General features: G+C 47.2%; 1 protein-coding gene across 1 annotated transcript in view; it reads right to left on the bottom strand.

The window, feature by feature from the left end:
- The window catches only part of DNAJC8 (DnaJ heat shock protein family (Hsp40) member C8), a 222262-nt gene that overhangs the window by 195160 nt on the left and 13881 nt on the right, over positions 1–13221 (bottom strand). The window contains exon 2 of the mRNA XM_078682509.1: positions 12452–12553. Coding sequence (XP_078538635.1) covers positions 12452–12553 — 102 coding nt within the window. The remainder of the gene's footprint in view (positions 1–12451; positions 12554–13221) is intronic.

The following is a 13221-nucleotide window of genomic DNA, read 5'->3' as shown; positions in this document are numbered from 1 at the left end:
GGAATCCGGTTGCACATCAGGTTCATTGATTGGGAAATTGTACTGGTCGTCCTCATCATACCCCTCACCCTCAGAGTGGTCTGGGGAGGGAGTAGGGCTCCGTCTCGGAGGAGGCTGGATTGGTTCCGTGAGGCCTGAGGCGTCAAGGGGCACCCTTTTCTTCTTTAGTGGAATGACATAGGGGTCCACTGGCTCCGAAGTTATTTTCCTCTTATAGAGGGTCAGTTTGCCTGTGTCAGCGTCGATGAAATGCGCCGAATCGTCCTCGGATTCGAGCACCTGACGTGGAAGTGGGCCAGTCGGTGAAGAAACCACCTGTTTCGGTGCCGATTTGGTTGAAAATGCCTTGGGCGCCTCCTTCGGCGGCAAAATAAAGAGAAGTTTCCCAGACGGCTTCTCTGGAGTGTCTTTTCGCGGCTGCGTTGATGGTATCGGAGCCGACGGGGCAAAGGCCTTTTCCCTGATCCTCTTCAGTGAGTCGGCAATGGGGGACGGCACACTCACAGTTTGTGTCGGCGCCGACGAGGATGGTCTGATTTTCCCCTCGGATCCGACGTCCTTGTGGGCCTTGTGCGTCTTGGGCGCGGATCCCGTCTGTACCGCCTCCGATTCCTGCGTTCGGGGCACAGACTTCTTTCCGTGTGCCTGCGTAGCCTCCTTGGAGCCGACTTTGGCGGGTTTTGACGGCGTCGGAGCCGCTGTCCCGTGCCGACCATCTTTCTTGGAGGACCCCTCCTCTGGCGTCGGTTTCGATTTCGCAGCATCGGAATCGACGGACTTCCTCGACTTCTGCGGACCGGAGGTCGACGGAGTCGATGGGGTAGCAGGCGCCGTCGGTTTCACCGGCACGGCAGCCATCTTAGGGACACTCGAGTCCTTAACTTTCAGTTTCGATTTCGGGTCGGCCATTTTAGGTGTTGTCGATCCCGATGGTTTCGGTTTCGGTTTCGAAACAGTCTGCCCAGCAAGTAAGTCCGTGGCCGGGCCCGAAGGCGGGGCTGTGGCTTGCGGCAACGGGTCTTGGGTAAGGCCGACAGGCGATCCCGTGTCCCGGTCAGTATCCTCGTAACCTTCGGGGCAGAGCTCGTCCGCTGAGCTATCCGCCGCGGCCCCATAAATCTCATCGTCGTCTCCTACCTCGTCGACGTATTCAAGGCCTGGACCCGCGACTCCGTCGTCGTCTCCCGGATCCGCCTCGACCTCCGTCCCGGGTGGGGAGATTTGGAGATGATGACCCTGGTCCTCTTCGTCTTGGTCGCCGAAGATGTTCTCCGGATCCGGTGCCGCTTGTTTAGCTTCCATGCGCACCGCGCGCCGAAGCTTGAGAGTCTTCTTCGATCGGAACTGTGCACAGGCCTTGCACTTTCCGTCGTCGAGGTCAGGCGAAAGGCATTTGTTACACACGGGGTGTAGATCGATGTGTGGGTACTTGGACCCACAGAGCGGGCAGTACTTAAACGGGCTCCGCTCCATGTCCGAAAAGGCTTGCAGTCGTGTCGCGATGAGAAGGCCTCAAAGTTCCGAGAGCGAAGAAAACTCCGCTTATTCCGGCTCCAAGAGACGGAAGACTCGAGACCGTGCGCAGACAATACCGACGCAAGAAAATCGAGGCCTTTTGGCCGCTAAAAGTTAGTTTTACTTGGTTCCGACAGTAAGACGTCGAGACCACATCCGAACCCAATGGCGGAAAAAAACAATCTGGGGATGGAGCCGATGCCCATGCGCACTGTAGTCCAGGGGAGGAGCCACCTATCTCAGGATACTTCGAAGACTCTTCCAGGACAACAATGTGCAATCATCCGAGCCCAACACTAGGCGGCGATCTAATGCTAAGATATGAATTTAGCAGCCCACATGCCTCGAACCCAGTATTACGAATGTAGCAGTTCATTTCTTATGCATGAGAAAGAAGAATGTTCAATAAATACTTTATTGAAAACACCCGTCTCTCTACTTCTCTGCACCTCTGCTGAAACGGAGCTTGCACGATTGACTCAGTGAAATATCTATCTATTGTTTCCGCGACTCTAGAGATAGATTGCTTATTCTTGGGAAACAAAGTTGTCATATTTATGGGGTTGTCAGAAACTAATCCCTTCTTGTGAATTCGATAAAGATTCTAGTGACCTCTGAGCTAGCTGGCACTCACAATTAAGTCTAATATACTCGGTAGAGACCTAGTCGACCTCAGTCCTACGTCTAAACTACAGGATATATTATCCCAATGCGCAGAGCCTATTGGGAATATAGGAACTACACTACAGTACATGCTCTTTGCAGCAGGTATAATTATCTGAGCTGCCTTGGATGAGTCAAAATTGCCACCAGAAAAAACTCCCACCTCTCTCTAGCAGGTTCATTAAACACCAAAGTCATCTTGACACTTTTATTGTTGCCTAAAAACTGCTGGATATACAAGGAACTTTGCAGTGCTTTCAAAACTGCTGCACAAATGAAGTAACAAATATGAAAACACTCAAGTGTTTCGGTCGAGAGGCCCCAGCTGGAGAAGTGTCTTCCTGCTGGCCCAGGTCTTGAGCTGCCCGAACGCTGATCAGCCTCAAAACAACAAGAGGCTCACCTCTTCTGCAGAAGGCGTCTTCAGAAGGCTTGATTTGGTAGGCACTCAAGACCTGCGGACTCTCTTGGAATGCGTCACGGACCCCTGGGGTCCACGAACCACACGTTGAGGGTCCCGAACCACAGGTTGGGGGCCACTAATCTCTTTACTCTTGACTGTATGCAAGGCTACTTCTTGTGTCTTGATTTTGAGGCGATTTCCCTTGATGTGCAGTTTCGAGAGCTTTGTGTTTCTGAGGACCCCTGTTGTGTTTATTCTACATGTCAAAGCCAGCCAGACAGCCAAGCTTCTGCCCCCAGGGATGGATGAATCATGTATTAACTGGAATATTGTAGTTTAAACCGCATTGCTCTTTTTGACAATGAACCAATCCCTGATCTCTTGCCAAGAAAAGCAAGCTCTCTCTGTTCTATTATCTGACCTTCACTATGTGCCTTTTTATTCTGCTTGGTCTCTCTCACGTCTTCTAGTATGCTATCCCTTCTCTGAGGCCCTTTCCTCTGCCTAAATCAATTCCTCACTGACAATGTTTTTAATACAGAGCCATTTATTTTGTCGTTTCTAAGAGGTATAAGTAACAGATGTTACTATTAATCAAATTTATGGAACTTAATTTACTGAGTTTGAAGGGTGGAAAGTGGGGCCTATGGGTCCTATGTCAGACACCGCCTCCCTCAATGTAGTCATAGGATCTTCTTGCAAGTTTCTCAAACTGTCCCTATGCTACTACCCTTCCCACTGTCCCTCCTCCTGCTTGCTGGTCCTCACTTTCACCAATGCATAGCTGGTGTGTCCTTTCTATCTCCCTTTATCTTCAACCCTTTCATGTTCACTTCACTGTTAGGTAGATGTCCCATCAGCATCCTCTCACTGGTGCTGCTAATACGTGGATGGAATTGTTGCGGTCTTCATCAGCCTGACCAGCGGTACAGTATTTGCTTCATCTTGCATAATCATTTTTTGTGGTGCTTTTTAAACTGTCCTCTCCACTAGGCTGCTTTCGTCTAGCTGAAAGATCTGTATACTGCTTTTACCCCCTTCCTTTGACCTGGTCATTTCGTCACAGACGTAGGTCTTCTACCATGATGCATGGCCTGGTCCTGCTGTTGGCTAACTTCCTGCACAAGCATTCAATTATTTGGATTCTCTTTCACTAAAGAACACACACTTTTTAAAAAAAAAAAAAAATTATGTTTTTATTTGGAAAACCTCACATGTAGCATTACAGATAAAAGCAGGCACAGGCCGAAGAATCGCAAATCACCAACTCAAAAAGATTCAAAGCCTCGCACAGCGAGTGACAACAATCCAGTTATCTCCGGTCCGGCCTAGTCCATTAAATCAGGATTCATAGTTAAATTTGTCCACAGTGTTCCAGGATAAAGAGGATCCCATTTTATAATAAGGGTAGAAGGATCAAATGGCCTACGATATTGCGAAATCGTACACTAAGCAAGTCTTAAAACAGGATAATAGTCTTCAATAGAGATTCACAATTGGGAAGTCAAAAACAGGACTTGAAGCGACAATAGCTATGTACTAGCACTTAACGTCCTACTCATGAAGCAGTAATAATAGAGAATATACGTAAGTACACATTACAGGAGTCTTCCCAACGCAACTAAAACCCACTACCCCAACTAGGAAAGAAATATACTAAAAATAAGGGAAAGGGATACAATAAGAAGAGAAGAAAAGGAAAAGTAGGGCCATAGAGACAAAGAAGTAACGAAAAACACATCCCATCCCCCAACCCCCCACCCTACATGCCAGCAGAAGACTACGGCCCACCCCCCCTATAGGCACGCCTGTCGCCCCAGCAAGAACCCCGAAAATGGGAAAGCCCGGAGGAGGGCCCTAGCCCCGGCCCCATTCCCCCCCCCCCCCACAAACCGAAAAGCGTGTGAGCCCACCAAGGTGGAAAGTGAGCATCAATTTACGTTCATCTCAACCCCCCAAAGGCACAATCAAAAGCCATGTTCCGCATCGTAACCGGGATCACCCATAAAATGCCGCAAACAGTCAGCGCTCAACCCTGGCCAGTCCGAGCAGAAGCAGACAAGTTCCCCAGTCCCCGAGCAGGCAAACTCGATGGACCCACAGTCGCAGTAGGGGCCACCCGGGCCTTCAGCAAAAACAGCGGCACAGAGTCAGCACTGCTCCTCCAGGGTACACTGTCCGTTGTCGAAAAAACAAGGCACTTTTGTTCAGGAGGTGGAGCAGCCGGCAAGTAGGTAAAAAGGGCAGCAGACACGCAGCTCCGGCCGCCGTGCTCACTGGTCTCACAACCCAACTCTGCACACCCCAGGGAGTCCTCGGCGTCAACCGACTGGAAAAGGCCGGGCACCCAATCTACATTGTGCCCATCTGCCTCTGTAGATCCCGTGGCAGGAGCAATGATCGCCTGGGAGCCATTGATGACCAGCCACCGACGTTTCAGGGCTGAGTGCAAGTTCGTAATGGCCAGAAAGACATCTCTCACTGTAGGTTCCATCCCTCTTCCGCCAATGTACAAAACACTGCCCCTCTCAGAGGAGCCTCCGAACAGGATAAGGAGCAGTCTCAGCAGGCAGCTAGGATATTAACATCAGGCCGCAGCGTTCATATGGGTCATGATACTCGAACCCACACACTTGCTCAATGCCGCGCACCGCTTACCGGCCGTAACCAGGCGAGGGATCTCCTTCCGATGTCCGCCTCAGATGGTGCGTGGTCGCCCACTGGCAGCCCCCCCGAGAAAGGCCGGTCCGGGCTGTTCACTCCGCATAGCACCCCAGTATATCCACCTTCACAGGCGCCAACACAAACATATGCCACAAAGCTTAGGGGTCCAGAGCCGTGTCGAGCCCATCTACCCACGGCAATGTATGCGTTACGAGTCTCGGCCCGGGTCACCGATCCAACATGGCCGACCAAGGCCGATGTTGATCACTTCCACGGCGGCTGCAGTGCCATTCGAGGTCCCGGCTCGCCCACTGTAGAGGCCGGAATCTTCACGACGATGTTACTCGGCCGTCTGGGGCAGTTTTCATTATGGAGTTACACGGCCGGGCACCGCATCCGCTCATCTACGCGGGGCCACGGCTGAGATGCAGGATCATTGCCAGGATGGTGCGGGAGGCGAGGGCGAGCGGCGGAGCCGGGCGTCTATGCTGCCATGTTGGTCGCCGTCGTGGCTCCTCAAGAACACACACTTTTAAATAGGATTTCGAGGATGGCAATGCTAATGGGCATAAACCAATATTCTGACTTTACATGTTGTCATCTCTGTCACAATATTAGGCCTCTCTTTGTTGCTGCTTTGACCAACACTGCTCATTTAAAGCATGTCAGGGCTAATGGAGGAGAGGAAGGTAGGGTTGTTGGCAGTCTGTTAACGGAGCCCATCTCTCAAAGGGACTAAAGAAATTCAGGTAAACTATGGTGAAAGAGTGAAGGGCAAGGGATTTGGAGTGCGTAACAAGACCACAATGGAGCAGTTTGGGGTTGCGATGAAATATTAGAGTGGAAGAGGTATCGAACTTATGGAGAGACACACTGGGAAAGTTTACTTAGGAGGCTGATGCTATCGACCAGCAAAGCATCTGTGCTGCCCCATCTAAATGATTTACGTAGTAGCTAGGACAAATGGATTTCTTTAGCACTTTGCATCTTCGAAAAATATTTTTTTTCAAAACGTACACAACCCGCTACAACTTATGGAGATGAAAGATTCAACATCTGAAAAAGACAATTTGCGATACAGGCCTTTAAAGTTTGGTACCCCCTCTGCACCTATTATGGGCACTACGTTTAATCAGACCCTCCAGCATTTAGCGAGTCACGGGTAAAAAAACCGCGAAATCAGCTGGCTAGCGCAACGGCCGCGATATTTACTAATTCAGCCGCTAAAAAGGGTCTCCCGGCATGCATTTTAAATGGTGGCTTCTTACTGGCGCGGGAGCAAGATGGCGGCTGTGTGAGGTAGCCGCGGAGTAGCAGCACGGGCGCGGCGCAGTAACCTCTCTTCCCCATCGAGGAAGCGACTTACCCGGTTGAGAGGAGGTGCGCTGATGAACTGCAGTCCTTGGTGGACCGGAGCAGCGGGCTTCGGTGCGAGGCGGATCGCGGCCACAGACGGGATTCTGAGGCTGCTGCTCACGGCCGTTTTGGCGCCGACGCTTGAGGCGCTGGGGGCGTGTCAGGAGTTGGCAGAAGCAGGTCGTCCGAAACGAGGGGAGAACAGCGGGAGGAGCACCTCTGCTCAGAAACTTGCAACGAAGGCTGTATTCACCCTTTACTACATCAATAATGGCCCCGAAAACGACAGCAGGAGCAGCAGCAAAGGCAGCGGCTGCTGCAAATAAGAAAGCCCAGGCTGCACAAGCAGCACAATCAGCACAGGTAATGCAGACAGCACAAATGGCCCAAGCTGCATACCCAAGTATGGAGCAAACAAAGCATGAGACAGCAAACTTATCTCCGCCCTCAGTGATCCCGAATATAGGTGAAAATGTTGAAACACCGGCGCAAACCAAGAAAGGAAAATTGGCGGCACAGCGCTTACGGCAGTTCCCTTCTATTTCTGAGCTGTTGATTCGTGGCGGTGAGAACCAAAAGAACACTGATGCGACGGTGCTGCAGCCCTTAGCCCAGGAGACAGTGACACAAAAATGTAAGGAGACTAAAGAAGCAGGTATTGATCCTGCACTTACCCCCCTTCCGGATGAAGTAGAGGAGCTGGCGGATGCAGCGTTGTCTGCTGCTGTGCAGGCCGAAGATCTAGCCGAAACCGAGCGACAAGTGGTAGGGAAGAAGCAAGGCAGGACACCCGGAAGGCACAGGCAGCAATGCGTAAGATGCAGGGTGTCGTTAGAAAACTGTCTAAGGCATACACTAATGTGGGGGATAGGGTCACCAACTTGGAGGAACGGATTGTGGCAACTGAAGCGGAAGCCGCTGCAGCATCATCTAAGGTAGACTCCCAGAGCGCTCAGGTCATTGACATTCAGTGGAAACTGGAGGATATGGAAAATCGGTTAAGGCGCAATAACCTGCGCGTTCTGGGAGTTCCGGAAGGTAAAGTTAGGAGGGCAGCCAGGTATATGACCCTCCTACAGGAACGTGGAGGCCTAGCAGCCCCAAACATAAGACTCTATCATTGGGCTTGCTTGCTGACGCAGATGTCTATATTATTTATGCCAGCACTCAGTAGAAGGTATTCATATGACCCGACATCTGATTTATATGAACTTCCATCAATTTACGAGCTATTGATGGGCAAGGAGGCCGTAGGGGCACTGTTGAGAAAAACTAGCCGCAGATTTTTTAAAAATCCCGGTATAAAGGGTTGCTCAGTGCCTGGGATTTATGGAAAAATCTGCAGAAATTGCTTCATATCCCCAAGATTAATAAGTATACCCCGCTGTGGAACTCAGGGTACCTACCAAACTTGAGTGTGGATGGGGCCTGGCAACAATGGGAACTACTGGGTATTCGGACGGTTGGAGATGTAATGCCAAATGGCAGCATACTGAGCTTTAACAGGCTACAGGAGAAGTTCGGTCTGACCAGCGGCCACATTTTTAAATATCTCCAGATCTCCCAAACACTTAAAACTGCTGTTTCAGAAATAGCTCCTGGCCCACTTTGCCCAGTGCTGGGATATTTGATAAGAGGAGGAGATAAGATTAGGAATATATAATCAAGCCCTTATAGAAAGAATACCCGATGATCTCGAGAAGCACGAGGCTGCTTGGGCAGACAGACTACAAGATCCTGACATCGATCTTGATAAAGCTTTGGGGCTGGATAAACAAATACTGCGCTCCTCAAACTTGAAGGCTCAACATTTTAAAACATTATTTAATCTGTACTATACTCCCTCTAAACTACATGACTGGGGCATGAGGATTGATAGCAACTGTCCTAGGTGCCAGAAAGACCCTGGAGATCTCCTACACGTTTTCTAATTGTGAGAAGCTCAGTCTGTTAAAAACTGAGATTGAGACATTTTTGGAGGGGCTGCTAGGCATAAAGATCAGCCTATCCCCGACGGTGATGATTTTTGGGAGTGATAGTAAAACGGCTCTTGTTAACAGGGAAACAGAGGCTTTTATTTTTCTGGCCGTGGCGGTATTACGCATTTTACTCTCAGCTGCCTGGAAGGATTCTAATGCCCCAACATCCCAAATGTGGCTGTCCAGACTTCTTGGTATACACAATATTGAATCCACCTTATATCTTTATAAGGGTAAGAAAATGCGGGAATTCGGCAATAAGATGTGGGACCCCCTGAAAGTCTGGAGGGATGGGCAGATATAATTAAATGAGGCTGGGCCCACTTATACTTATATCTATATTTATAATGTATGTGTAAATATGTATTTATTTGTATATATATTATATGAATTTATTTAAGCCTGTATCTCTGTTTTACCGAACTACTTTTTACCGGATAATACATCTTCGTTAGTACTATGTGTTTTTATTGTAAAGAAAACATTCTCTTTTGCTGCATCTGTTTTGTATCAATGAATTCTCAATAAAAAAAAAAAAAAAAAATGGTGGCTTCTTACTGGCTGTACGCAAACACGTCACTACGTGCATCCGTACAGCTGAGCCGTAAAATTGTTGCTTCCTCCAGCCACACTGCGACAAGCAGAGTCAACGCAACCAGACTGACTGTGCGTGTGGGAAGCCTGATCATCAATCAGCAGGCAGGTTATGTTTTTAGGTGCTTCGCTTAAGTGGCTTTTGAAATCCCAGGCCCCCACTCATCCTCTGCTCCTTTTCTGAGGGGCATGAAAGCAAGGCCGCCCCTGCAGGGTCTTACTATTGCTGGGCACGATTTAAGTATGTAACATATTTGTGTCCAGACAACATAATTTACACAGTTATCTTCAATAGCATGTCGTCACAAGCCATCATAATATGATGTTTGTGTATTGACAAAACCTAAAGGTGAATCCCGACCTGTATTTTACATAAGTTGGTGCAACCTTGCCAGGACACTCTTTATTCCATTTTTATTATCCCAGTTAAGAGGAAAAGGCACCTTAACTGTAGCACACTCAAAACTAAAATATAACAAACCACATATAGATACATTTCCACTTCTAGAACTCGAAAAAAGCTCAAGTATGAGCTTGAAAACATCATTACATAACACGTGCTGGTATCCTAACTTTTATATATCCTTTTTCGATAACGCGGCCACACCAAAGGAGTTTCCAAAGGCATGTGCTAAAACGATCAATCAATCCTTGATACACGATTGCTGCTTAACTCCCATAATAACTTGAGAAAACTTTCAAACAAAAGGTCACCAGGTACTTCAGCGGCAACAAAAATCTTATTTTCTAGAAGATAATAAAGGAAAATGTCACTTACGTGTAACAATCAGTGGCAGCTTGTATTGCTGTTAATCTGTAGACATGCACAGAATTGGAGGTCTGTGTAATAGCAAGATAATTAACAGATGAAGGCAGGTGGGAAGAGTGCCACAGGCAAATTTCTATTCACTCGCATACAGGGAGGTAAACAGGGCACATGCTAGTCTACGAGCTGCAAACTGAATGTTCCAGATAAATTATCCGTTTGCAGCATGTGCAGATGTAAATAACCTGCTCTGCACAGAGTGAAAAGCAGTGCCCAAACATTTGAAGCAGCGCCCTGCGAGCAGACGAAGGAGAGGACTTGAACAAAGTTTGAAGCACAATTTGGCCCACTTGAGCTTCTTGACAGGCATGAATATCCTCATAACAGCGTTCACTAATTGAGTGAACTGAAGGCCACGTAGCAGCACCACATATGTCTGATATTGGAATGTTATCCAGGAAAGCCAATGTGAAACCGGTCTTATGATCTGAATGCGCTCTAGAGTAACTTGTAATGTGTGGTTAGCGTTAATATGACCGAAATAAATTAAGCTAAGAATCCACCATGCTAGATCCACCTTTGACAGGGTTCCAACGGTGTTGTGGGCAATGCAATGAACAACTGTTTAGTCAGACCCTCCAGCATTTAGTGTTTTAGTGATTCGAGAACAAAATCGCGAAATCAGCTGACTAGCGTGATGAGCGCTGCATTTACTATTTCGGCTGCAAAAAAAGGTCTCCAGGCAGGCATAAAATAATGGGGGCTTATTATTGGCACGTTGCTACGTGTCTCATCCAATGGAGAAAAAAATACAGTTCATGTTTCTTATTTTGCAGGGAGCCGCTAAGAGCAGCTACCATCCCAACCAGGATTAGGAGAGTCAATGGAACTCTGCAGATTGGTTTATGTTGGCTGCTGAAAACACTTGAAATTTTTCGGTGAAAGTGTTGCCAAAATCGAGGGAATCAAACCTGAATTTACCAATTCTCTTATAATTATACTGTGACCTATTTTCTCCATCCCTGAAGTAAAGAATACTCTGGGTATAAGAAGTGTGACAGCCACTGAAAACCTGAGCTTATACCTGGCTTTGACTCAGTTTGCGGTGCTCCTGGACTGTCAAGCCCGAAACAGCCCAAACTTTCTTGTGGCTTCTGCCTGCCACTCAGGCTGTAACCTTATGGCCAAGAATTAAATTACAGAGAAAGCATTATCCTTTCATCAAAAAAAAAACATCTACTGGCTGAATTGCACACTGTGAAACCAGAAATCTGAGCTTTCCCCTTTGAACAAATTGTGTGCTCCAAGGTATGTATTTTATTTAAACGTGCCTCCTTCAAATACGTACATTGTACAAAAACCTCTGGTGTTTTGTTTAATACGCTATACAGGCCATCCAGCATTTTGTGATTTTCGCGAACATCGCGCTAGTCAGCTGATTTGGGGGGAGGGGGTTCGTGAATCGCGAAATACTATAGGGACTGAATACAAATAATTCTAAAGTAAATAGGCATGTGTGCCCCACTATGTTCCGTTAGGTCAGGCCGCAGGTTAATGACATATGCTCTTGGGTACCGTCATTGGACAGTGGACTAGTTACCTCCGTACACAAAATGAGGGGGATCTGCATGACTAATTACAGAACAATTTTAAAAGCACTTACAAATTAATTTTTTTAATGTAATTCTTTTATAGCACTATTCTTTCTAATGCAGGATGTTAAAATGCTTTGCATCACACCCACATATTAAACAGAGACAATAAATCATACACGTTTGACTCAAATGTCTATGACGTTACATATAAAAAAGGGTTACAAGGTCTAAGAGTCCCCTTTCAGCCATACTAGAAGGCATTAGACTGTATTAGAAAGAGTGCAAGGTAAGAACTGCAAGTAACAAAAAGATCTCTGTGCCGAAAGCCTGGGGAGGGGGGTTGCTCGCAGAGGGGTTGTGGTGGGAATAGTCTCATATTTGGGATGTAGACTGCACACACAGCACCTGTAAGTCACATTGATGTGGGGGCTGTATTATGAAAGTACTTCCACCCACCCCATGCCACTGATCTGCGTAGAGCAATATATAACATGCTTACATTAGCCATGGCAATGTACTTCCACCCACTACGATCCTGTGCCTTAAGGTGCCTGAGGAAGAGGTGTCATGTCTCGTGGGTCCAGGAGGCAGCAGTGCCCATCAGGGGTTGGGAAACAGGTGCTAGAACATTCCAGGGAGAAATGGGGCCCCCTTTAATGAGGTTAGGATAGGAGCTGTGATTTCCCCTCAACTATGTCAATTATGTTAAACACAATGTTCCTTCTGTAGGAAAGTGGATTATTATGTGGTGTGGTTATCAGACCTCACCGTGCAATAATGTCACAATCTCTATCAGGTTTGGTTAGGTTTCTTTAACAAATCCTTTATCTCAGTCCCGGATAGCTGTGGCACAGAGCAGTCAGACTTAGTCAAAACTTTAAAGCATTTTTGATTGCTTTAGTAAATATCCACTTACCTCATATGGGTTCAAGTTGAAGTACGAAGAACCAGGTCGGATCAACCTATCAATCTGTTGTTTGGGTGTTAATACTGAATCTCGCCTTTCTATCTGTTTAACCTAAGTGCGAGAATGAAAAGTTTCTTAAAAACTCATAGGCAGTACAATGAAAAAGAAATCAAATACAATTTGCTGGGTTAACATTAACAATTTGATAGACAGTGTAAGAGTACTACTAATCATGGTAACAACAAGTTATTTTCATGGTTAAAATTAAATATGTAACGAGATTTAAACGTACTTCTCCGAGAATTGGCTAATGGAAATTTGGACAAAATTAACCGCTTAAATTTCCTGCAAAAGACTATGCTTCTTTACACCTTAACTAGCAAAGTCTACTGACATGATCTCTGCTACTGAATTATAAATTACAAAGCCATCTGGGGAGGGCACACTTCTATCCATCCTCCTTCCCACTTCAAGACCACTTTATTCCTAACTGCTTGCTATAACCTGTCAATGCCAGCATAACATAGGGGGCTCCATGAGAGTCACATTTGGATGTTAGCTCACAGTGGAGAAAACAGACCTGCTTGCCCACACCAATGCAACAGCACGGCTGTACCAGAGGAGGCAGAAGGACGAGTATGGAGTACACAAATACTTATGGAAGAGCTGATCATGATCCACATTCACAGAAATAAACTGCCTCAGAGAGCCCAGACCAAACAAGCTCAACTATGCACATGATAGCAACAGAGCAGATATCTGCATAGTGCCCCCTGAAA

The sequence above is a fragment of the Lissotriton helveticus genome, chromosome 3_1 (assembly GCF_964261635.1).
Source record: "Lissotriton helveticus chromosome 3_1, aLisHel1.1, whole genome shotgun sequence".
Lineage (NCBI taxonomy): Eukaryota > Metazoa > Chordata > Amphibia > Caudata > Salamandridae > Lissotriton > Lissotriton helveticus.
The sequence above is the reverse complement of the archived record's forward strand: the minus strand, read 5'-3'. Positions and strand labels throughout refer to the sequence as shown.